Here is a 24,521-nt window from a genome sequence, read left to right on the forward strand (position 1 = left end):
AAAATAAACGTTTTAGGACTTGACTGTACCGATATTTTCAAATTAGTTACGGATATAGGCCTGAATTAGAGCAGCTATTAATTTTTTTTGGTTATTTATTTATTTATTTTGGATTATGTACTTTCAAAACCAAACAAATATCCTTAAACTAAATTTAGTTCTGATTTTAAAATTTTAAATTCAAAAATTGAAAACACTGAAAAGAATAAATAGAGTTCGGATTGCCTATCTTAACATTCTCTCCCCTAAATATTATTTCTGTATATATTTTTAAAATTTTAAATTCTTGTACTGTTGAAAATTGTACATCTTACATGAAATTAACTTCTTTTTCTTCTTTATTATTTAGTTTATAATTAGTTTTCTAAAATGTTGTGTGAGCTTATCCGTTTTACGCGTAGGGAAATTATTTAGAATTTACTAATTTTTTTTTTAAGTTACCTAAATGTCAAGAAGGAGAACCACTCGCTCTCTCATTCTCGTGTTTGTATCATGTAAGTTAAATTATTGTTCTAAAATCATATATTTATATATCATGATTTCAACATATATAATAATATTTATGTATCACGTTTTCATAATTAAATTTGTTTTGAAAATAAAAATGAGTGAAAATACATTCTGAAAACTATTTCTCAATTTTCTTATTTCAAAATGTTTCTATAAAATGTTATCTAAGTATTTTTTCAAAACTTAAAATAAAATAAAAAATATAACAGGCCCGCTTAACTGAAATATTTTAATCTAGTAATTCAAGATCTCATCAAATTGTCGTCCATATTATCACCTTCCATTTCCATTGACATCGATATGTAGAACTCCAACATTAATTAAGGGTTTAAATACTATTTTGATACACGTGTTTTGACTTTAGTTCATATTTGTTCTTATACTTTTCAACCGTTCAATTTATCCCTAAACTTTCAACTTTTGTTTTTTTAGTCGGCATACTTCCAAAACATCCACCTTGATCTCTATACTTTTTAAAAGTGACGATTTTGTTCTATTCATCATTTTTATTATTTTTATCAAAATAATCACTTTTAAAAAGTATAGGGACCAAAATGGTCATTTTGAAAGTCCGTGGACAAAAACGAACCAAAGCCAAAAATACGAGGACCAAAATAGTATTTAAACCTTAATCAATCAACTAAATAAAAAATATACATTTTTATCAATAGTAAATATTAAAATAATCGCCATTAAGTAATTAGATGCCAAGAATAATCCAATTTGAAAGGCAGAAGAAATGGAAGGACAGATAATAACTCGACAACATTTGTCATCTCAACATGTCATCTCATGTTTGAGATAAAGTACGTGGGGAGCAGGGACTAATAAGTTCCACAAAATACACACAAAAAGCCTAATCTAACTTCCTAGCTCAAGCAAGTTTACAGGAGATTTATACAGCCCTATTTCAATTAATGATGCTGCAGTTCATTATCAATATTAATTACTGGTAACAAAAAAAAATTGCTGTATGGTAATTTCAGTACTGAAAATGTTACCTGTAAGTGTGGTTATATGTGCAGCTCAGTTCACAGAAGAGAATTCCTACTGTTTTTCCAGCTATATGAACTTCTAGTTTTCTGAGGGGAGATAAAACTGAGACCAAAGTTCCCCTTGATGGTCTGTCCTTGCTCAGCAAACTTCACAAGCTTCGCAACAATGGCTGCACTCTCGGTTACGTGGTTCATGTTGTTCGGGTCGTTCCACAAGCGGTTGGTCAGCTGCAGTCTTCGGCGTTTTGAGTTCAATCCGATTCCCCATTTCTGGAATAGTCTCTTTCTCTCTTCTTCTGAGAATCGTTTCTTCATTAGCTTACTCAATGTTTGTCTCTCGCGACGGAGATCCCTTGCACTGTTTTTCCCGAGCAGAAAGAAAATGAGCAAGCATCAGGCAGGCGACACGAGAAATAAAGTTGCTAGGGTTAGTACATTTATGCTTCTGCTCATTCAAACAATTGAAGGAAGTTAACAATATTCTATTTCTAACATGTTACTCCAACCCCTGGTCTGCATCTTATAAGAGCAGTCACAACAGTATTCTAAACTGCAACTCCCACCCACTGTTCTAAAGATTTGTCTAAAGTTTTCAAAGATGGGAAACTTGTTTTTGGATAATCTCACTTTTGTAGCTCTCACTTGGTGTATATTATGTGTCCCTTTCTGTAATAATAGTATAATAGTTCATTTATCCGTAAGTTTCTTTAGTTTCTTATCAAAAAGGGAAAGAAATAAAAAGCTCCAGCTTTTTGTAACTGCCATCGATTGCAATCTGCATTGAACTGTCTGAACTCATAGTATGAAGTTAAAAATCAAAGATGAAACGTGCCAGAACGAAGACTAACCTCGAAGCAAGAGTGAGCTTCCGGCCATTTTCCACAGCTTCATTACCATAAGAAAATGTTTGCTTGAGAAAAGTCAGCCTCCTAACCTCTACTTCCATGTAAATGGAATCGGTAGGATCACCTTTGAATAGCAAGAAGAAGTAAGTTCTGTGGACTATCGAGACATTGCAAGTTTGCCAAAGTTCAACTATCATCCTCTGCTGTCTCTGAAACTCCTCATTCCAATCCAGTGCGGGTAGCGCATCTTGCATTGTCTCCACTCCAGCACCCCTTGAGTTGTTTAAGAAACCTGTTTCTTGCCCATCCTCCAGAACCTAGTAAGAACATGCTAATTATTAGAAGAAATTAAAATGTTCTTACCTAATTACTAAATTGTAATTCGAGCATTTTCTATGAATGTATAAAATTGTGGGATTAATGGAGAAGGCATAGGCCAAACGATGCATTTATCTAAAACATGGCTGAGTATGAATGAACCCAAGTTCTAGAGAACACACCATATGATATCTCATCTGCAAGAAATAAAGTATGGAAACTTAGATCATCTTGAAAACTACGCAATCAATTTCAAGAAAATAAAATTAGTGCATCCTCACCTGACCATCAGCAAGTTCTTTCCCATACTCTGCGTTGGTCATTTTGTTCAGTCCGGCAACAAAAGTATCTAAGCGAGTAATATCTTCATCTGCAGAAGTTCTGATGCTCCGAGCACTTCCGATAGAAGACTGAGAATCAACTCTCAATAGGGTGCCATCATAGTCTAATGGCAGAAGTTTCCGTTGAAAACCTTCAGGTCTTCCAGGAAAGCTTTTGTCAAATCCATGGGAAGGGGTGGTCTCTGCTTTATCAGGAGACTCAATCATGAGATTGTCTCTATAACTCCAGCTTCTGGCTAGCTTCAAGCTTCTGGAGCTCGACATCTCGGCTGCTGCCTCAGAATATGCATCGTCACGGTAAGGACTGTTAATAGAATTAATGGCCATTCTTGTATCATGGAGTCTTTGCTCTGGCTGACCATTTGTTGAATCATTTCGAATCTGACGCACTTCTCTGCTCCCATTCACTGGAGTTGATATTACCTCATGACCAATATTTCCATCGTTTGGCCCAGTGAAGGGTCTTCCTCCGAACTCACCAGAAGCAAAGGGTGATAAGCCACCGTCCCCGACTGACTCCTCCATTTCAATACATTGAACTTCCCTACAGTCATCGGAATCCTGTGCTATTGCAACAGCGGTTGTCATTCCACTCTGACCTGAGTGAGAGTCAAGGAACCTCTTTCCATCATCACTGTCTCCATCATAATAATGAGGATTGTTAAAAGTTTTTCCTCTTATATCTGCACCTCGAGAATCAGCAAAACTTGAAGCTTCTGATGCTGAACATTCATCCTCCAAGTTATCCCTTGCTTGCCATTTATAATGACTACTTTTGATATCCTGGAAAGAAGACAAAAAAATAATATGCAGAACACAATGGTAACTATACATGCATGCAAGTAAAATCAAGTAAACTCAGTAAATGCTTACCTTTCTCGAGACATCATCATGTCCAACCATACGAAGTAAATCTTCAACCCGGGATTGAGCGAGATCCCTTTGCTTAGTGAGCTCTCTATTCTCCTTCACCAACTGCATGATGGAACACAATTTAATCTATAAGCAAAATTGTCATGCTAACTTTTTCCCCCTCATGGTTATCAAATTTGAGGGTGAGATAACTTGTCTGGGTTAGTGATCTCCTTCAATCAAGCGTGACACAGGACATCTATAGCCAAACTTAATTCAATCATGAGATCTCTCAGGCAATTCTTGACACCAAACTTAATTCTAGAATAGATATGGATTGTATAACTAAAAACTGAGTACATAAAATATTTAAAGGTGTTCGCTATATCAAACAAATGTAAATGAAAATATGCACATTTTTTATATCAAACTTCAAATCAATTCGAGCATATATCTCAAGCATGAATTAAGGTAGCAAACACAACCTTCTCAATTTGAAGATCCTTCTTTTTAATTATGGCTGCATATTCTGAGCTTGACGAAACAGGGGCGGGGGTTCTCAGCTCACTCTCCAACCTAGCTAGTTCTTTCTGCAAATGCTTAACCAAAGCCTTATCAGACATGACCACATTGACTTGTGCTTTTGTTGTCACCTCTTTTGCACAACAAGCAAACAAGAGAGTGTTTCTAGTTTGTTCAACATGACTTCTTGCAGGGCTCAATGTACAGATAATGGCTGTTCTAGCATTGCCACCTAAACACGGCTGCAATATTCGTGTCAGCTTAGAATCTCTGTAATTGATATGACCATGTCTTCCTTTGCTGCACCAAATTATAACACCAATTTAAACCAATAAATTCTCAAAGGGTTTTTAAAAAGTATAAAAAGATCTTCACTCATTGTGCAAACTTTAAGAAAAGAAAAAGAAAAATAAAATGAGAGGGAGAGGGCATAACATCTAGTTATCAACGAATTAGACCTTTTTACTCCAAAAATAAGATATTGAAACACTTGGGATCCATTCTCAAAGAATATTTTGTTCCTTTCCAATCACAAAAACATCTGTAATGGCTAAAGTAAAATTTTCTATAAACGAGTTTTTTCCAGATGCAAGTCCCACTCAACATCAAACTAAATTTATAAGTAAATTTTCTAGACCACCATCTTCTGGAATATCAACTACATAAATCAGTGAAACACCAGGAAACTCTTTAATAAGCAAAACATACCAGGAAGCATATTTGAACTAAGATACAAACACAGGTCACACAACACAGTAGACCAGAATGATAGTTCTTAAGCTTGTACAGAGAAGTATTTCAAAAATGATAATAGAATTGCACGTAAGAAACTTCTGTACTGCCTGGGGAAAGCCTATATATGCCACCGCTTTTTACTCCCCTCCCTCCAGGGTTGTATGCTTTGCACACTGCCGACAATGGTGACAATCCATATTTATTTCTTAACTCATTAGAGAAAGTTCATGACACAAGCATCAGTGGCAAGTGGCAATTTTGCATATTAATCATTCGCTCAAATCTAAAGAGGAAAAGGAAAAAAAAAAGTTGAGTTTAGTGGAATAACTAGGCCCATAGTGACGAAGATCCAAATAGTTTCCAACAGATCTTGAAAAATACAAATGTCAACAACGTAAAGGGAGGAAAGAGGACTTCAACTACCTTAGTTTGCGAATGACAGTACCCAGAGTCAGTAAACTGCGATTTATATGGCAACCTTCTTTCAATCTTGCTCCTGCTGATAAAGCTTGAGCTGCACGTTCACTCCCAGCTAAATCAATAAAATTCTGCAAGAAAAGTCGGGAGAGTGAAAAAGAGTTGAGATGAGTTGCTTGTCTCACATTGAAATGTTGTTGTGTATTAATTGAAGTCTCTTAAAAGTAAAAGATAAAACATAGTCGGTACATTAGCTATACGGTAATGTACACACAATGTAAAGTTATATGGTCTGTACCACACTAGCAGCAAGGGTGGTTGAATTGTCTTTTCCTAAAAACTCTCGAGCAGAACTTTCAATTGTCTGCAGGCATCAACAAGTAAAGAGGAGTTGGTTGAAAATTTTTTTATCCCAGAGATGAAAATAGAATCCTTCAATCAGATTGATCATGTGATTAATTAAGAGGAGACGTGAAGCACACCAGCTTGATAATTTGATGAGATCTGGAGCTTTTCTCATTCAGTGAGGTCTCTCCAATCCGTCGTTGAGCTGCACATTATAACCAGATTTCATGAAGATATGAAATAATCAGGGACTGGCAAGATTTTTCAAAATGCTTCACCTTCACACACTGAAATGAGCTCCCTTAAATGATTCCAGTCCCTCAGAGTTTCCTCGGTAACTTTCTCCACAATAGTCCCCCTCTATTGATAACCAAATAACTGTGAGAAATGACAGAATAGGAAAAAATATAATTTTTTTTTTTATTCATATAAAAAACAATATATCCACCTCATGATCGTCTAGCAGCCTGAGCGGATTATTATCTGTGCTAAGGAGATCTCTAATAGCTTCATTGTATATCTCAATGGCTGAAAACTTTACAACGAATGCTCTTTCTTCATGCTGACATTTATTTTTGGGAAAAGAAAACAAACGATCAAAGACTATAAGAATAGAGCTTACTTATGGTAAAGGTAAAGAGTGTAGTGCGATCACCACAATTAACTCACCCTTCTGATGTAGTCAAATATATCTGCCACTGAATGTTCAAGAATTCCATTCATGGTGTATGTCTTTCCACTGCTTGTTTGACCATATGCAAAAATACTCGCTGGAAATTTGAAAACATAAATATTGGAGTAAGGTCTTTACTTTTTATTAGAATTCGATGACATGTTAAAAATCAAATTGTAATAAAATGACATACTTACAGTTGATACCACTGACTACAGAAAATGCAATTTCTCTAGCTCCATCCTCGTACACCTGCTTTGTAGAGCAATCACCTCGAAAGACTCTATCTGTCACCAAAAAGATGAACAGAAAATGAAACAGTCCTCTTCTACAAAACAATTAAAGTTGAAAGTTATAACTATCAATGGCATGCTTAAGTAGTGCAATGTACTAAAGGCATAGAAATATGTTTAAACATGGGCTTAACTTACAGAGCCACAGTCAGGTAAAAAGGTAATAATCATTAAAAAGATATTTGACATAATAGACAAAATTTAAATATAATATTAACAAGTGATGAAGCCAAAATCCTCCAAGCTTGAATAAAAGAACCTGTATTAAAGCGTTCAATAAAAAATGTACTGAAACATTTCCAGTGTCTAATCCTCATCAATATTAGCTCGAAAAGTTAGATGTTTTCAGATGTTATACAAAGGATGTCAAAAGGGGAGAGAGATTGGCATTTCCTACCAAAAGTATAGGCACTTGGAAATGTAGACCCCTCACGTAAGGTATTCCGATACAAGATAGTAGTATCATTGATGCACTCCCAATCTGCTGCTTCATTCATCATAATCTCCTTCTCATTCAGAGGTCTCAACCTTACTAAAACAAGAATTTTCTCCTCACGGGCAGCTATCCCCTGCATTTTCTCCAACTTCGTCAGCTCCTCTCCAGCAACTGCCCCCATTTCTCAACTTTCACCAAACCTTCTCCCAGCCCACCAGGCTGCCACCACGATTCAGTCAATACCAATCCATAATTGTAGTACTCTCGAAGATCAAAACAAGCGTAGAAGCCCAAATAATTGTGTCCCTGCTTCGCACATTTTCAGGACTGTTATAAATAAATTAGTTTCTTGAACAAAAGAAAAGGAAAGCCTATAAGCCCTTAATGACTGAAATTACCTGCACAAAATACTATTAATCACTAAATAATACAAATATGCTAAACAAATGCTAACTATTAAATATCGTGACCATTCAGCAAGCCATGAGTGTCTTCTGATCTAATCAACCCCCTCAGCCTACAAGCTAATCATGGGTATTTACCCGCCACCCGCAAAATGATAAAAGCAAGAAAGTAGATTGATAATTGCCATATTATGGTTAAGCCTTTAGCAATCTAGCTTAGCCTTTAGTTCTACGCATCCATTAGAAACCCCCCCCCCCCCCCCCCCTTGTGGGGGGCATTTTCCGCAAAAAAATCACAAATGTCATGTAAGACAGAAACCTTCCCCCACAGTGGACACCCACAAAGCTTACGGACAATTTCGAGGAATTTGAAAAGGAGTAAGCATTGTCATCCAACCATCAGAACGTTATTTTCTTTGTATTTTCATTATCGCTCTTCACGATAAGGTATGTTCATCTGTTACTGGTACCGTGAATTTTCAAAATTAAAATAAAGGAGAGGAAAAAAAAATAAACATACTGTCGAATCGTCTGTCTTTTCAGAAAACCGTCGCCGAAAACGATGTATCCATTCGGTACAGCGATGCGGTTCAGATATCCAATGCAATTGCCTGCTTGCTCGAGAAGTGAATGCGATCCTCCTAACGCCGTCGTTTCTAAAATTTCCCCTTTTTCCTTTCTTCTTTTCTGCCGTCTCGGTCTGATCCGAAGCCTCTGCTACGCTTTTCGTCGTCTTCAAGCCTCGTGCACTTTAAGAAAACAATCTCAATATTAAATAACGTTAAAAAACTGAAAAAACTCCCAATTAGATACTATTCACAATGTGCGTATCAAAATGCACGAGGAATGTTGCACGGTTAGATGGTTTACGCAACAGCGTTAATATACAATTCTAACGGTTAGCTCATCCTCATCAAATCCCCAAATAAGCAAGAATATTAAAATTCCGATCTCGAAAATAATTGCACTCTAGAACTCTTTGTTTTACTTCGACTCAAAGCAAAATTCGAATGCAGTAGCGGTTTCCAACGAAAATGGCTGACAAGTAACAAATTACGAGCAGCCAGTGGACAATTAAACCATCGAAAATGAAACGAGATTCCGCGGATTCCTCCGATATGGAAAATCAGCTACGCAAACTCGAACCGCAATCGCAGAAAAGGATTCAAGGCGTAGCTTCAGAGCAAGTTGGATGAGTATATTGGAGAAGACGAGGAAGCTTTACGAGTGGAATAAAGCGTCCGAGTAACAAATAAAGAAAAAGAGTGAGAGAGATTAAAGAAGAAGAACAAAAAATAAAAAAAAGCAGGTGAAACTAAATGTACCGAACATTGAAAGGTGGAGATGAATCCCCGGACGGAGCTACATGAAACGGTAACAATGGCGAGTCTGCAACGTCCAGCGGCCGAGGTAGACAAGCAGAAGCGGAATGCGAAGGCCGGAGACGCCGCAGATTCCGGTATTTCACGGCGGAGCCGTCGCTGTCTCGGGGAGGAGAGGAAACGCAGATGAAGGCAACGGGCGGTGCCAGGAAATGAGAGCCGATGCTGAGTCAAGAAAGTTGAAATTTTCTTCCCCAACCGCCCCTCCACTGTAATGGGCGAAATGACGATAATGCCCTCACTATCTTTCTTTTATTCCCTCTGTGATCCAAAAGCTGGAGCGTCACGTGACAGAAGAGGAAAAAAAAAAGTTGGATGGGAAAAATTAAGACGAGAGGTGCGTGGATATGGCGCCACGTGTCAGCGGTGCTCCCTATGTTGCTGTTTTCTACCGTTAGATCTGTGGGGGAACCAGTCGTTGGTTGGAGCGGAATAGAAAGAGAAGTGTGACAAAGCTGACAAATTCATAATAAATACTGATAGCACCTCGAGCTTTTTTTTTTACTCTTTTTTCTTTTTCTCTTTCTTTTTTTATTTATTTAAATACCACATACATTTTCGATTTTATTTCATGTATTTTAAATTTTGTTTGTTTTAATTTTTTGTACTTCTATTTTTTGTCCATTCATTTTCATTTTTATCTTGTTTGATTTTATCATAATTTTAATATGATATTTTACTTACTAAATTTCTTGAAATGAAGTATAAATTTGTATTTAAAGATTTCCATTCTTTAGCCACCTACAGTGGTTATTACTAACGTAACTAAAATTAACAAAAATTAGATCAAAAGTATATTTAAATATTTTTCAAATGGTACATTTCTAGTAATTGAACTTGAAGATTGTATTGTATCTAATAAGTCTTTCGAAATTTATTGATTGACCGATTTAATTTAACAGATGACCTAGTTGTGTTTAATGTGTCATGTAGCTACGTATTCACGAATTCAAATATATTAATAAAGCAGTAATCCAATGATATATTAATTTATGCCAATAAGATTTAACAATTTTTTATTGAATTAATGGAGAATTTTCATTACATTGGAGTAAAATTAAAAATTTTAAAAGATTTATTCACGAAATTGAAAATCACCTACAAAATGAGAGACCATATGTAATATTTAGCCTAATAAGTTTTTAAAAGTATTTTGTTATATTTTATCATAGGAGATTGGAAAAGGGATAAGAACGTCATTTCGTACTCGATCTAACGATTTAACATCCCTAGCCAATCACAATCAAGGGTAGAGAGGGAAAAATGAAGAGAATTTTTTATTTTCCATTTATTACGAAGCTATTATAAGGCATTTGACATTTGGTTTTAATATTTTGGACAACGACAAATGGTTATGGTTGACAAAAATAACTCAAAAGATAGATTAAGACTCCGAGTAGGGTTCATTTTTATTCGGTCATTTCGTTTTTAATTTTATATTTTTTAGAATTAAATTTGTAAATATTACTTTTATCTTTATATTTTTTTTATTGTGCTACCTACTTTTTAAAATATAAATCCAATTTTAAAAACTAAAAAAAAAAGTTAAAACTTGTTTTCGTTTTTAGAAATGGGCTAAAAATTCACATTTGTTTTATTAAAAAATGTGAAAATATATTAAGAAAATTGTAAATAAACAAACCTACTTTTTAGAAACAAAAAATTAATAATGAAATGACTATCAAACGCCTAAATTTTTTGAGTGTCATTTGATAACCATTTCATTTTTAGTTTATTTTTTTAAGAATTATGCTTATTTTTTATAAGTTCATTGCTAAAAGTTTTCCATTTTATTGTAAATAATATTTGAATTCTTAACCCAATTTTAAAAATAAATATTATTTTTCTTAATATTAAATTTTTAAAATGTCTATAAAAACACATCAGCTTAACTTTTAAAAACAAAAAACAAAAAGTGAAATGATTATTAAAACTAGACATTAGGTTCTAGTTTCTTTTTTAGAATATAAATAATAAAGTAAAGAAAATAAAAACATCATTTTGTTCCTATGGGTGAATTTCAGATTGTGAATATTTGATATTATAATATATCTAATATTTGAAAAAAAAGCAAGAAAAATAGTCTTTAACTTTTAAAAACATAAAATTAGGAAAACAAAAAACAAAAACAAAATTGTAACTAGATATCTTATATTCAAACTTAGTCAATATCTCTATAAATTATTGTTTTGTATAGTATTGGATTGGATAAAGTGAGAGATCAAGATATTAAGAATTTCCTGTGCAAATGAAAAATAATAATAATAATAATAACTATTATTATTAAATTAAATTAAAATTTTAAAAAATACAATTAAAACAACTATAGCTGTCATTCATCCATCTATTTTATAAAAATAGAAAAAAATTCAAATATATTATGTTTTAATCCTAAAATGATTTTTTTTATATCTGTGACTACCTGAGTCAGCTTGCACGTGTCTCGACTCATCTCAATATTTCATGAAACAACTGACCGTACAACATTTAGTGTTAGAAAATATATGTGAATTAATCAATAAGGTAAGTGACTATCCTTAATTTTTTTAAATAATATTTTATTTATTTTAACAAAATCTATTTTGAAACTTTGACCAACTTCAGGTAGCTTTTGTGAGCATGCACTACAATAATGCTAGATAAGACAAAAATACTACTAGTTTAGATCCAACTCACAAACCTCTGGATTAGATTTATATGTCAATTAATTAAAATAAAAAGAAGTTAAAATACAATTTTGATCCTTATTATACTTAAAGCTTTAGTTCATTTAGTTCATTTACTTTTAAAATGTCAATTTTAATCATTCTACTCCCAAGTTTGGTCTACCTGAGACCATGTAAAAAGTGATAATTTTAGTATCTGTTTGCAAAATATTAATTAATACGACATCAACACATGACGAAAGCTCTTTCTTATAAAGTTATAGCTTCATTTCAAATGAAGAAACCAAAACGATCGTATAGAGACCAACAACGAACATTTCAAAAATACAGAGATCGAAATAGTATTAAAAAAAATGTAAATATTAAAAAAAGAAATTGGCAGAGTAATTGATTAAGTTTAGAAAGATGGGAAAGGAGTGGTTCTCCAATAGGCATCATTTGGGGCATGTTTGGTTTGGACGTGCAGCTTGTGAACCCCAAATTCGAAGCCTTTGTTATTATTTTTTCATGTGGTTGTTGGTTGGGTACGGAGATTGCGCCCAATCTCAACAAACCCTAATTTTGTTACTTTCTTATTTTTGGTTTCCCATTTCAAAATCTCACTTTATGTACTCTCGGGTATGGTTTATTTTAGTGCAACGTCATTATGATTTTGGTCATTGTGCTTTAATTTATGTTCGTTTTCATTGTATTTTCGATATGTCTATTTTGATCATGTACTTTTAAGAAGTAATTGTTATGATCCCTACTGTAATTTTTGCTTGCCTCAACAAAAATTGATGGAATTGGATCTAAAAAAGGCATTCAGGTTCTTTATCGATTAGGGTATAGTGGGAACATAAAGATCAAAGAGTTAACTAAGTATCAGATCGACCAAAGCACTTATATCTTTCGAACTAAGAAAAAGTCAGTTTAAACTATTTTTGTTGATCAACTTTTTTCTCTTTTTAAAATAATTTTGTTGATCGATTTAGTTTCCTGGAGTATTAAAACATAATATTTTGATTCATTTTGTTCCAATCCCCAAGTATTTTAGCCAAAATTAACCTTAACTTGGTCGCCCCCTAAAAGAACCTTACCTATTTAACATGTGCACAAATTTTTTTTCTTAATTGTTCTCTTAAAAAGTGAGAAAGATTAAACATCCACGAGTTTAACTAAATCAACATGGAAGAGCTTAAGAAAATTATCATATGATTTAACTTTATATTAAAAGTATCAACCCATAAAAGTCTCTTATTCATCATTTTAATTACTCTTGATACATCTAATCTTACGATTATGTTGTGTTAGGACATTATCATATTTCATTAAAGAAACAAAAACAGAACTATAATATAGTCAAAACTATAAAACGTTAGATATAGTGAAAGAGAATAATCTAGTTCGAATAATTTCAAATTCTATGCATCGATTTTTTATTATTCATATTTGTATGTAGGTCCTTGTATATTTAGTTTTTTTGTTCATTTTGGTCATTGTATTTTCAAAGTATCCATTTTTGTTGCATACTTTCAAATTTTGTTTATTTTGGTCTCGGTACTTTTAAAATATAATATAAATTGCCAATCCATTTTATATTTTTCAGATTTAAGTCTCATTTATTTGTTTGGGTTTGGAAGCCCATTGACTACTATATTCTCCATTTTCTTGCCACATTCTCCATTTCATTTTTCATGTTCCAAATTATTATACAAAAAAAATTAACTGTCGCGACTCTAGTTTGATGATATTTGATTACGGTTACGTCGTTTTTTTAATTTATTTATTTCATTATTGTATTCTTCAATCTCTTTTAATAATATCGACCATCTCTTTTAATGGAATATCCATTTTCTTGCCACATTCTCCATTTCATTTTTCATGTTCCAAATTATTATGCAAAAAAATTAAATGTCGCGACTCTAGTTTGATGATGTTTGATTACGGTTATGTCGTTTATTTATTTTATTTAGTTCATTATTGTGTTCTTCAATCTCTTTTAATGATATTGACCATCTCTTATAATTGAATATCCATTTTCTAAGATCGAACTACTATAAATCCATTATGTATACTCTTTTTGCCTCCTTTAACGAGAGAAAATCGAACGAAATCTATCACATACTCTATATAACAATGCAATTTATTTCTCAACACTCCCTATTACTATATATACAATAAAAACAAATAATTATGGACTTACTAAAACTTTAATTGGATTGAATAGATTTAATGTCTTTCTTTTTTTTTTTTGTAATTTTATATCAAACAGTATACAATCAGACATAATTATAAACAATATTATTAAATCCAACTGCACTGACGAGGCTCAATTTAGTTTCTTTTGGATCCTATTTGATATATACATCATCAAAATAGATAAATCATTGTTGAGATTTTTTTACATGATGAAATAATTAATCTTCGTTAGAAATGTTGCTGTTGTTATTTCAAATTCACATGCTTAAAATAATGATACAAGAAAAACTACATGATACCAACATAATTAAATTTATATATATATATATATAATATATATCTATATATATATATTCAATTTATGGTGGGTATGAAACTCATGATCTAAATTACAATGTTGATGTTGAATTTTGCTGAGCCACAAAGATCAACTTCCAACGAATCTGATCGAGCTACAGAGAAGCAAGGTGTGTAATGAGTGATCTGCACAAAAAAGAACAAACACTTCGACGCTCAAGTAAATAAGGACTCAAGATCAATAGGTTCTTCTGAGATAAAATTGCGTACCTGAGTCGGAGAAGTGACATTCCTTTTACAGGGAGAGTTGAGGGACAAGCCCGTTAGGACCGTTCCAATATGTGGTTAGGACGGTTACGGATTGTCAGATCTAAGGTCGACATCCTCAAATCGGTTGAGGAGAACTTGAGTGATTCTTTGGTTCGGCTGGTCTCAGTTTGGCTTCAATAGTAAGTTAGTCTTCTCCTTTTGGTTAAATAATTTTTTTGGGGTGGAAGATCGAACTCACGGCCTCTTTATAGATATATGTCAATTACCGTTCAGCTATGTCCTTCACTGTTAAATAAATTATTTAAATGTCATCAAGTTGAATTGATTGGTGAAGCTAGTTTTTATCGTTATCCTCCAACAATAGTAATTCTCAAGCTGCAAACAATGCCTTTGGCTAGTTTAATTGGGCTAATGCTAGGTTTTATAATTGCTAATTATTGTTATCCTTTAACAATCATTTCTTTTCAAAGGTTCAACGATCATTCCATTAATCAAGGGAAAAAAATGAAAGCAAAGATTAAGAAATATTGATAATAAAAGTGTATTAAATTAATTTTAAAAACTGTTACAAGTATAAAGATGATTAATATTAGGTTTAAATACTCTTTTGATCCTTGACAGGGACTTCCTCTACTTTTGGTTAATATTAGGGACTTCTGTATTTTTGGTTCTAGTTCATTTTGATTATTGTACTTTCAAAGTATTTATTTTGATTGCACGTGGTGTCGTGCTAAAATTGTGATATAACAAATGAGATAGAAAATAAAATGGAGAGAACAAGAATGCACTTTTTAAAAGTATAGGAATCAAATCGAATACTTCAAAAGTATAAAGACTAAAATGGAAGAAAAGATTGAAAGTATAAAAACCAAAATAGACGTTTTTAAAATATAGAAACCAAAATAAACCGAAACTAAAAGTACTGCCATTTAAGTTATCAATTTTACATAGCTAACGTAACCAAAATAATAACAGTTCTCTTGGAAAAGAAATGTATAACCTTTTTTTAAGGAGTAAACAGTACTATTTTACAAAACTCAATAGTTAAATTTTTTTCATGCATAATTTTGTAATAGTTATTTAAACTATTTAATCATTCAAGATACTAGTCGTCAAAACCAGCATAGCTCAACGATAATTGGCATATACCTCCAACTATGAGGTTGTGAGTTCGATCTCCCACCCCACATATTGTACTCGAAAAAAATAGAAGATATTAGCCATGGTTGGAAAATAAACTTTTATACCAAAGAAACAAATGAAAAGTTTTCTTAAAAATTATAGTTGAATTAAAAATTAAATTTTTAGTAACAGCATCCAACCTTTAAAAAAAAAATCAATTATTTTTAAACTCTTTTTTTTCTAATGAAATATTTCCCGAATCTGATCAAACCTTATCTCATGGTATTTACATGAGATTACTTTAATTAATCAAAATTAGAAATAATTGCTGGTATAAATCTGATTCAACATAAATAGTACCACCTACTTTCACAAAAACGAAATCAAATTTTACAGCCAATTAGACCTATTAATTACTATAACGTCGTCATTAACCAAAATGGTCAATAAGATTCTGAGAAAAAAGGTACTTACATATCCCACTAGACTGCACTGAGCCAAAAATAATAACAGATTGTAGAACTATCATCTAAGTCTCCTAGTAGCTTCTCTAAAATCACCCTTATTCCTATGTGAGACATCCAAAGTTGACAAATAACGGAATGCCACGTGTCAGCAGCATGAACTTTCAGAAATCAAGGGCTGTTGAACAACTCTGTCCCTACTAATTATTCTGTTCTAAAGACAGGTCTGAAATGCTATTGATCAAGTCATCAAGTGATTCTTCCTTGAAGTCTTTCAAGACACTACGATTATCCCACATTGAAGGAAGTGATTTAAAGGAATTTTCGGAAAGGGCTTTGTTAAGCTGCTCGAGAAGCTCATCTTCGACCGGAGGGAGGTTCAAGTCCCAGACCCTGAAAATATCGTTTACTGGGAACTCATATCCAATTTCTGATAAATCCTGGCTGGATCCAGTTTGAGTATTCTCCTTCCCTCCTACATCTTCTTTGTAAGTGGGTAAAAATGGATTCTTGCTAAACGATAACGACAGAGATGTATCGATATCGTCATGGTCTCGTGGATCTTCCGAAGCTATTCCTGGTTCGCTCATAGGATCATCATCATCTCCCCAGGGAAATATGGATTCCTTTTCATTATTAGAGGGAAGCATGTCAATGTCATCTTTAGTACCTCCCGGAGCATTATCACTTAATACAGCAGAAGATGCAAAACTTTCAGGATACAGATCGAGGATTTCCAATAAGGCAGACTTCATATTGTTCCAATTCCCATCAGAAATATCGGGTGTCTCGTTAATCAGACAAGAATCAACCCAAGCAATGTCTTCAGGAGTAAGAGCATCAACTGGCTCTTTAGATTCCGGTCTACTGTCGAGATAAGAAGAGATGGATTCTTCAACCATGCTGTTCCATACAACCAAAGGTATAAACTTATCAGAAATACTTTGATGTTTAAGGACATGAAAATAAATAAATCAATCCATCTGTGTAACAACAAGTAACTCTCTACTAGTTTCATTTCACAAAAACAACCCAGATCCTACGGTTTTCCTTTTAGTTCATCAACTGTGGGGTGGAGATTTGAACTTCTAACCTCTTTGTCAAGAATATATGGCTTAATCAGTTGAGCTATGCTAAAATTTTGGTAACTCGGATCTTATAATTTAGTTAATGACAAGATGTCAATATAGAAAGTCTGTGTTCTACTTAAGGCTTAGTACCAAAACTATGGTTTATCCCGACTTTCTTTCTAGGTGTCAAAATCTTCCAGTCACAGTCAATCCATACCAAAGCAAATAAAGCAATAATAACAAGGGCAAGGGAGAGGAAATTGATAGAGCCTAAATTTGAAGAAGCAGAATGAAAATAGTAAGTAAAAAATGAAGGACAGGTTCATTAATGATCATCTTCTCTGAGTGAAGAGGGAAAAACGGATCAAAACAAGACAGAAAGACCAATTCCACAGGTCTAAAAAATTTCCCGTGATTCTGTGAGAGATTAATCTAGGAACCCAGCAATCTCAGCTAAGACTTAAAGGCCAAAATTTCCCTGTCCTCTCTTCTCTATTTATTCATTGATTACTATAAGCTTAAAACTAAGAAAAACTCACAAAACGTTTCTATGAACTGAAACAAACACTGCAAATCAGTAAATCATACTTCCTAAAACTTCATGCTTCTGAACGGAATCGAAAACCTTATAAATGCAATAGATTATCATAAAATTAAAACAAGAAACTAGCAAGTGAGCCGTGAATCTAATCTACTGCATAGCCGACAAAAAACCCTCAGGCGGCATGAACATGAGATAGATGGCTGTAATTGAATCGATCATGGCAGTGATTTCTATGTAACAGAAAGAAAGAGAAAAGGAAACAGATCAGAGAACCCAACCTCACAGAATCGAACCCTAATTTTGCTGGAGATGAGCGGAATTGCAGGCAATCTATCTAGTATCTAGCAAGGGCAGCTTTATGAGTAGATAGCAGAAGAAACTGAGACGACGATTGAAGGACTCTGCATTCCCTCTCCCCTTAAATTACAACTGTGCTCCTTAGAATTTCAAATTGTCTGATTCAATTCTAAATCTTAAAAAATATTTAGGTTGAAATACTATTTTCCACCTTTTTTTCGCTTTTATTTATCTTTGTTATTCTACTTTTTAAATATTTATTATATTTTGAGTTTTTTTTTATACAACACGTGGAAGTGGAGTCGAACTCATGACCTCTTAGATAGGTGTCTTGACCACTTGAACTATGCTCGATTTGACTATTTATTATATTTTGATAGCAATACTTTAAATTTTTATCATTTTAATTTTTGTAATTTTAAAATATTTGTTTTGATTTCTATATTTTAAAAAGTTTTGATTCTAATGTTTGATATAAATCTTATAGTTTTTGTATGGCTACATTTAAAGAGAAAAAAAAGTGAGTGAAGAGCAGAATTATAATTAAAATATACTGAAAGAATTTACAATTGAAATTAATAAGACGAGAATGGAGAAAATTGTTTAAAAGAGTATTTTTTTAAGTACAATAATTAGAATTTACGTTTTTGGAGTACATGATCCAAATAGTGTAAATCAGATGGAAACAACATTTTTACAGTATTTATATAATTTAAATTTGAAACTTTAAAATTCATAACTAAATTAAAAACAGATAAAAATAACTTTGTTTTTTTTTTGAACAGAAAAATAACTTTGTTAAATATACTATTTCATTTTATATTATAAATTCATTTTATTTGTATTATTTTTCATCATTAAAATATGTAAAATACAATATATTATAAGTTATATAATATTGTAAAATAATAATTATACAAAATATCTAATACGTTAATAAATAAATTAGTAATATATTAGATTCAAATAAATATTTAGTTGGTAACTAATTATTTTACAAATATATTACTAAACGTATCATTTTTAAAATTGATATTCAATTTTTAAATTTATTAGAATAAATATATTAAAAAAAATATATATAAAGCCAATAATTAGAGGCATGGGGTGTAACGCCTCGACCTATTCTCAAACTTTAAATAGGTAGGACGGCGCGGCTACTCTATTTATTATTTTACAAATGTATTACTAAACATATTGATTTTTAAAATTGAGATTCAATTTTTAAATTTATTAGAATAACTAAATAAATATATATATATATATATATATATATATATAAAAAGCCAATAATTAGAGGCATCGGGCACAACGCCGTCGACCTATTCTCAAACTTTAAATAAGTAGGACGGTGCGGCTGTTTTATTGAGCCATACCACGAAATCGAGAGCTCCAAGTGGGCCACCGAAAGTCAAATTATGGTGCCTAACTGCACGTTAACCTAGACCCACAAAGGGTGTTGGTCGATTAAGACAGCAGGACGGTGGTCATGGAAGTCGAAATCTACTAAAGAGTGTGTAACAACTCACCTACCAAATCAACTAGTCCGAAAAATGGATGGCGCTGAAGCATGTGACCTATACCCGACCGTCGAGGCAAGTGCCAGGCTTTGATGAATAGAAAGGTGTGACGGTCGTTGCAAAACTTTAGGCATGAACTCGAACAGAACGATTATATATATATATATTACAACAAATTTTGAAGATAGAAAAAAAGTCAATTTCAGTCTCTAAAAAATAGCGAGTTGCACTCACGTTGGCATAAAAAAAAAAAAAAATATATATATATATATATATATACACATACATATTTTGCTTTATAAAATATAAATATGTTTTTTACTTTTTATTTTTTTGCTAGAAAAAAAGTCGAATATTCGGGCCAATAGGAACGTAAAGACCGGAGAAAGGCGCAGAAGGTTCTTGGGCTGAATCAGTTGCCAAAACGAGGCCCAAGATTGGCTTCTGCCTTTTCGATCCGATTTGTTGTATCTTCTCTAATCTCTTCGTCTGAACTTCACAAATCTTCGGGCTCGAGCGGCTGTTCTCCCGCGAATCTTCTCCTTGTTCTTCAGCTTCGTTCGTAATCTTACATCTTCATCCATCCGAGCTACGGCCGTATCGATCCGAAGCACACAGCCATTCGCATTAGGTTCGTCTCGCTTTCATCTCTGATTTTCAGTCTAAACTTATGCTCTCGTTGCATTTTTAGGGCTACAGGCTTAGGGTTAATTCCTTCGTTAATTGTCTGTAATTCATGTAGACGCACATTGGATTGAGAAGTATGGTTTTAGTTTTCTGTATGCTGTCTCGTGTTTAAGATTTCTCGATGCGTTGTGTTGCTTCTTCATCTTCCTTCGGGTCTACGAACAGGTAGGGATGGGAATGATTAATAAGTTACAGCGCTGTAGATTACTTGAGTGAGTTTATGCAAGGCGTCCGGGAATCGTGTTCTTTCTTTTGCTGGAACCGAAGGGCGTGTATGAATGTTCATTTTGGAATCATTTCTCTCTGCGGTTAGGAAATTTGTGCAACGCCAACTGATAATGTCTGCAAAGATCTCATGATTTGTGGCCGTTGTAGTTATTATTGGCGTCAGTGGTGGTAAATAGTTCGTCAGTTAGTGTTTGCTTCTATTAGAAAAATATTTATGCAGTTCATATCAATGTAGTGTTTAGCATTCTGTTGGGATAGACTTGTTATGGGACTAAGGTCTAGAACTCTAACAGCTGCACAAATTGACAATTTTACCTTTTCTGCAATGAAAGTAACTGGTTGAAGAGTTGTTTCCAAAATAACTACTCGTGGGATTGCTAGTTGTAAACTGTGACATTTCTAAAAAAAAATATTGACATCTTTCGCATTAATAGTTATAACAGTGAAATAAGTTGATGTAGCAATCTGGAATATGAATTTTAGTGGGGGTTGTTTGTGGATTGTCCACTAGGGGGCATGTTCTTAGTTTGGTGTGATGTGTTGGTAATATTCACTGTATGTGAGACCCTCTTGAAACTGTATGAACTTGAAGAATGTAGTCAAGGAAGGGGATAATTATTCTCGGATGTTGGGGGAATGTGGTGTTTGCTTTGTTGGAATTTTACTACTTTGTTGAATGGGATTGGAACTTGGTGTTTTCTATTTGAAGGGAAAAGAAAGAGTTTGGTTTGGATTCATGGAAATGAATTTGGGTATGTGGTTGTTGTGTGGACAGGGAGGAGGCAGCATCTGTGTGATTTTGGTGGTGGTGGTATTTTCACGTATCAGTGGGGATAAGTATTGAAGGATAAGTTTGGAAATGAGTTCAGATAGCAGGAGTCGGAGCAGGAGCAGGAGCAGGAGCCCACTGGATCGTAAGATCCGGTCTGATCGTTTTGCATATCGTGATGCACCGTACAGGAGAGAGTCGCGTCGGGGTTTCAGGTTTCTGATTCTGATAAATTACTTATTTATCTCATGTCTGATACACAGGCTGGGGAAATAATCAACAGATGTGTTTTTTATATGCAGTCATGGTCATTTTATTCTTGTATGCATCTTTGGCTGCGGGGCTATATTACCTTTCTTAGATATGTCATTCATCCATAAATATCTTGTTTTTTCTTAAAATATTTCTACATCTTTTAAATGAATTATTTGTAGCTGTGTATTGTTATACTCTTCTGGTTATGCATGTTTTTTATTTGATCATGCTCACAAATCTCTGCATTTACCATGCTTGAGCATACGTGGAAGTCTCCTGCACAGCTGACATACATGTATATCCATGTAATACTAATTGTATCTCTCCCATAAACATTGAACACCTGTTCCAGAAAATATTGCCTACCTATCCCACTAGCTTACCCCTTATTTACAAAAACTAACCAAACTAACCGATAGTTAACACAAGCACAAAAGATGATAGAAACAGAAAGCAAAAGTAAATAACTGCTTAGGAGTGCATCCTAATTTAAGTCCCCAAGTTTCCTGCCCTTGTGCATGGACACTTGATTGATCGGAGGTCTAACATGGTATTGTGGACAGAGATTATAATGTTATGGAAGGACCATTTTTAATATATCGATTATGCTTATCTTCCATTTTTCCTTGCTTGAAGCTGTTAAACTTAATCTGATTTTATTGCCAGTCGAGACAATCTTTGCAAGAACTGCAAGCGGCCTGGCCATTTTGCACGAGAATGCCCCAATGTGGCAATCTGTCACAATTGTGGTCTCCCTGGGTAAGGAAACTTGATCTTATGGTTATCATCCTCGAATAGCTATTTGAACACTCATGTTTTTTTTTATAAGAATACTCGTTTTTTACTAAACCAACTATTTACCATTATACTCATCTCTGGCATTGCAAAAAGTGACTTGTTATTTTCCATTCCACTCGATGTGAAAATTATTTATGGCTGGGAGTAATTGATCTATTTAGACTGAAATCAATAGTTTTGCTAGTCTTAGTTTAGAGTTCAAGATTCAAAATTGAATTGAGGATATAATGATCCCCCTTTTTATTTAATTGCTCAACTTGCAATTGATGATAAATTTGCGATACTGCATCTACTAGGCATATTGCTTCAGAGTGCACAACGAAATCACTATGTTGGAATTGTCGAGAACCAGGTCACATGGCAAATAGCTGTCCCAATGAAGGCATCTGCCACACCTGTGGTAAGGCAGGACATCGGGCTAGGGAATGCACCGCTCCTCCGCTGCCACCGGGGGACTTGAGGCTGTGCAATAATTGCTATAAGCAGGGTCATATAGCAGCTGACTGTACTAACGAGAAGGCCTGCAACAATTGCAGGAAGACAGGCCATCTTGCTCGCGATTGTCCAAATGACCCAATTTGCAACTTGTGTAATGTATCCGGGCATGTGGCCAGACAGTGTCCAAAATCCAACATCCTCAGTGACCGGGTAGACCGGGGCATTGGCAGTGGCGGTGGCAGTGTGCGTGGCGGCAGCGGTGGTGGTTATCGGGACGTTGTGTGCAGGAACTGCCAGCAGCTTGGCCATATGAGCAGGGATTGCATGGGCCCCTTGATGATCTGCCATAACTGCGGGGGACGCGGGCACCTAGCGTACGAATGCCCTTCTGGTCGGTTTATGGAGCGCTATCCCAGGAGGTACTGATGATCAAAAGAGCTAATCGTATGTCTTTGACATGGTTAGACCTTCGGATTTTGCTTCGAGTTTAGACGAGTGGGTAACTAAACTCTAGAGAATTACTCTACTTGCTTATTGTAGTATTTGCTCATGTTATTATTGAACATTTGTTTTGCGGTCTCAACCGATGAATTTTTAGTATTATTATTGTTGATCATGGTTCTATATAATAAGACTTCCTATCAATGATTCTGTAGTTTTGTTGATTTTCCTCGTAATGAAATTGCTAGTTGTTAAACTTGATTTAGTTGACTCATTTTGAGATGCTAGTTTTGAACTTCTACTCATATCACACATTTGGATTATAGGCCTGTTTCTTCTCATGGATGGAATGTGATTTTTGAAAATAAGGAGAACTTGTACGAAAATGAGACTAACAATCTTAATATGTTGATGTTCGTGTTGGTATCTTTTAACTTATATGAAGGGACATTCATATTTTATTTCTAAACATAAGGTATGTTTTCAATAGTTGTAGATGTCGTATTTCAAACACTAGTTATTTGATTTTTTGCAAGCGTAGCAGACTTTGAAGCCCAATCTCTATGTAGTGTATTTTTGTTAGATTAAATTCTATTCTATTTTTAATTTCTTTTGGGACAACATGTGGGGTTGGGAGATTTGAACCCACCACCTTCTGATCTGATATAGGTGTTTTAACTCGACGTTCTCAAGAATGTCGCTAATATATGACAATAATCAAATATGATAACACATGAACTCAATACTATGGCGTTTTAAATTTTAATGATATGAACCCATCATGTTAATTTTTTTTGTTTTCTGAAAAGTGTGTAATGAATTGGGATAAATTCATTTTATAAATCTTTCCTCATTCCTTTGCAAAAAAAAACCTTCCTCATTTTGGAGTTCCAACCGCAATTAAAGAAAACAGTTTTAAAATTTGTGACCAACTTGTGACATGGCAGCTAATTGAACAGATTAATAAATAATTTTATTATAATTACTATATGATTTTATAGTTTGAAAATGTAATTATAAGCCAACCTAAGCATAGCAAAAACACCCATCTCGGATCAGTCCTGAGTATGAATACCTTTTTTAATACATGTGAAGTGGGGTGATTCATACTTCTGAGCTTCTCGTGAGGCATAGGTGTCTTAATCAATTAAACATTTATACGTTGAATTTTATTGATAATTACATCTCTTCATCGTCATGAGTTCAAACTGTTACCCTTACATGTCGTAATATATATATATATATATATATATATATATATATATATATAAAAGATTAAATTCATTTTTTTTATATTTGAATTTTGTAATTTTATCGGTTTTGATTCCTAGACTTTCAAAATGTCAATTTTGATCCTTGACTTTTCTGGTATATATTTTGGCCATTGAATTTTCAATGTGTATTTT

At 33.7% G+C, this 24,521-nt stretch overlaps 3 protein-coding genes across 10 annotated transcripts; 1 reads left to right on the forward strand and 2 right to left on the reverse strand.

Moving 5' to 3' along the window:
- Positions 1–1,232: 1,232 nt before the first annotated feature.
- On the reverse strand, positions 1,233–9,277 carry LOC111007666 (ATP binding microtubule motor family protein). Of its 8 annotated transcripts, none has more exons than XM_088122664.1 (15): positions 9,017–9,277; positions 8,207–8,435; positions 7,244–7,588; positions 6,751–6,840; positions 6,550–6,650; positions 6,329–6,442; positions 6,159–6,240; positions 6,018–6,085; positions 5,834–5,899; positions 5,542–5,666; positions 4,347–4,683; positions 3,883–3,984; positions 2,950–3,792; positions 2,354–2,667; positions 1,233–1,863 (listed from the first exon to the last, which is right to left on the reverse strand). In XM_088122664.1, exons 3-15 carry the CDS (start codon positions 7,461–7,463, stop codon positions 1,542–1,544), a joined length of 2,784 nt encoding a protein of 927 aa, XP_087978790.1. In that variant the 5' UTR covers positions 7,464–7,588; positions 8,207–8,435; positions 9,017–9,277; the 3' UTR covers positions 1,233–1,541. The 8 variants fall into 8 exon arrangements, with proteins under 8 accessions (XP_087978790.1, XP_087978786.1, XP_022135795.1 ...); XM_088122660.1 differs by having other exon boundaries at positions 8,207–8,905; XM_022280103.2 differs by having other exon boundaries at positions 9,012–9,277.
- Positions 9,278–15,947: 6,670 nt separating this feature from the next.
- On the reverse strand, positions 15,948–18,143 carry LOC111007546 (uncharacterized). Its single transcript, XM_022279945.2, has 2 exons — positions 17,961–18,143; positions 15,948–16,971 (listed from the first exon to the last, which is right to left on the reverse strand). Exon 2 carries the CDS (start codon positions 16,968–16,970, stop codon positions 16,269–16,271), a length of 702 nt encoding a protein of 233 aa, XP_022135637.1. The 5' UTR covers position 16,971; positions 17,961–18,143; the 3' UTR covers positions 15,948–16,268.
- Positions 18,144–19,952: 1,809 nt separating this feature from the next.
- LOC111007845 (zinc knuckle (CCHC-type) family protein) lies at positions 19,953–23,329 on the forward strand. Its single transcript, XM_022280364.2, has 4 exons — positions 19,953–20,130; positions 21,190–21,398; positions 22,105–22,197; positions 22,533–23,329. The coding sequence occupies exons 2-4, from the start codon at positions 21,274–21,276 to the stop codon at positions 23,098–23,100; spliced, it is 786 nt and encodes a 261-aa protein (XP_022136056.1). The 5' UTR covers positions 19,953–20,130; positions 21,190–21,273; the 3' UTR covers positions 23,101–23,329.
- Positions 23,330–24,521: the final 1,192 nt, after the last annotated feature.

This window comes from Momordica charantia, assembly GCF_013281855.1.
Source record: "Momordica charantia cultivar OHB3-1 chromosome 4 unlocalized genomic scaffold, Mcharantia_2.0 BLBB01000004.1, whole genome shotgun sequence".
In the NCBI taxonomy this organism is placed as follows: domain Eukaryota; kingdom Viridiplantae; phylum Streptophyta; class Magnoliopsida; order Cucurbitales; family Cucurbitaceae; genus Momordica; species Momordica charantia.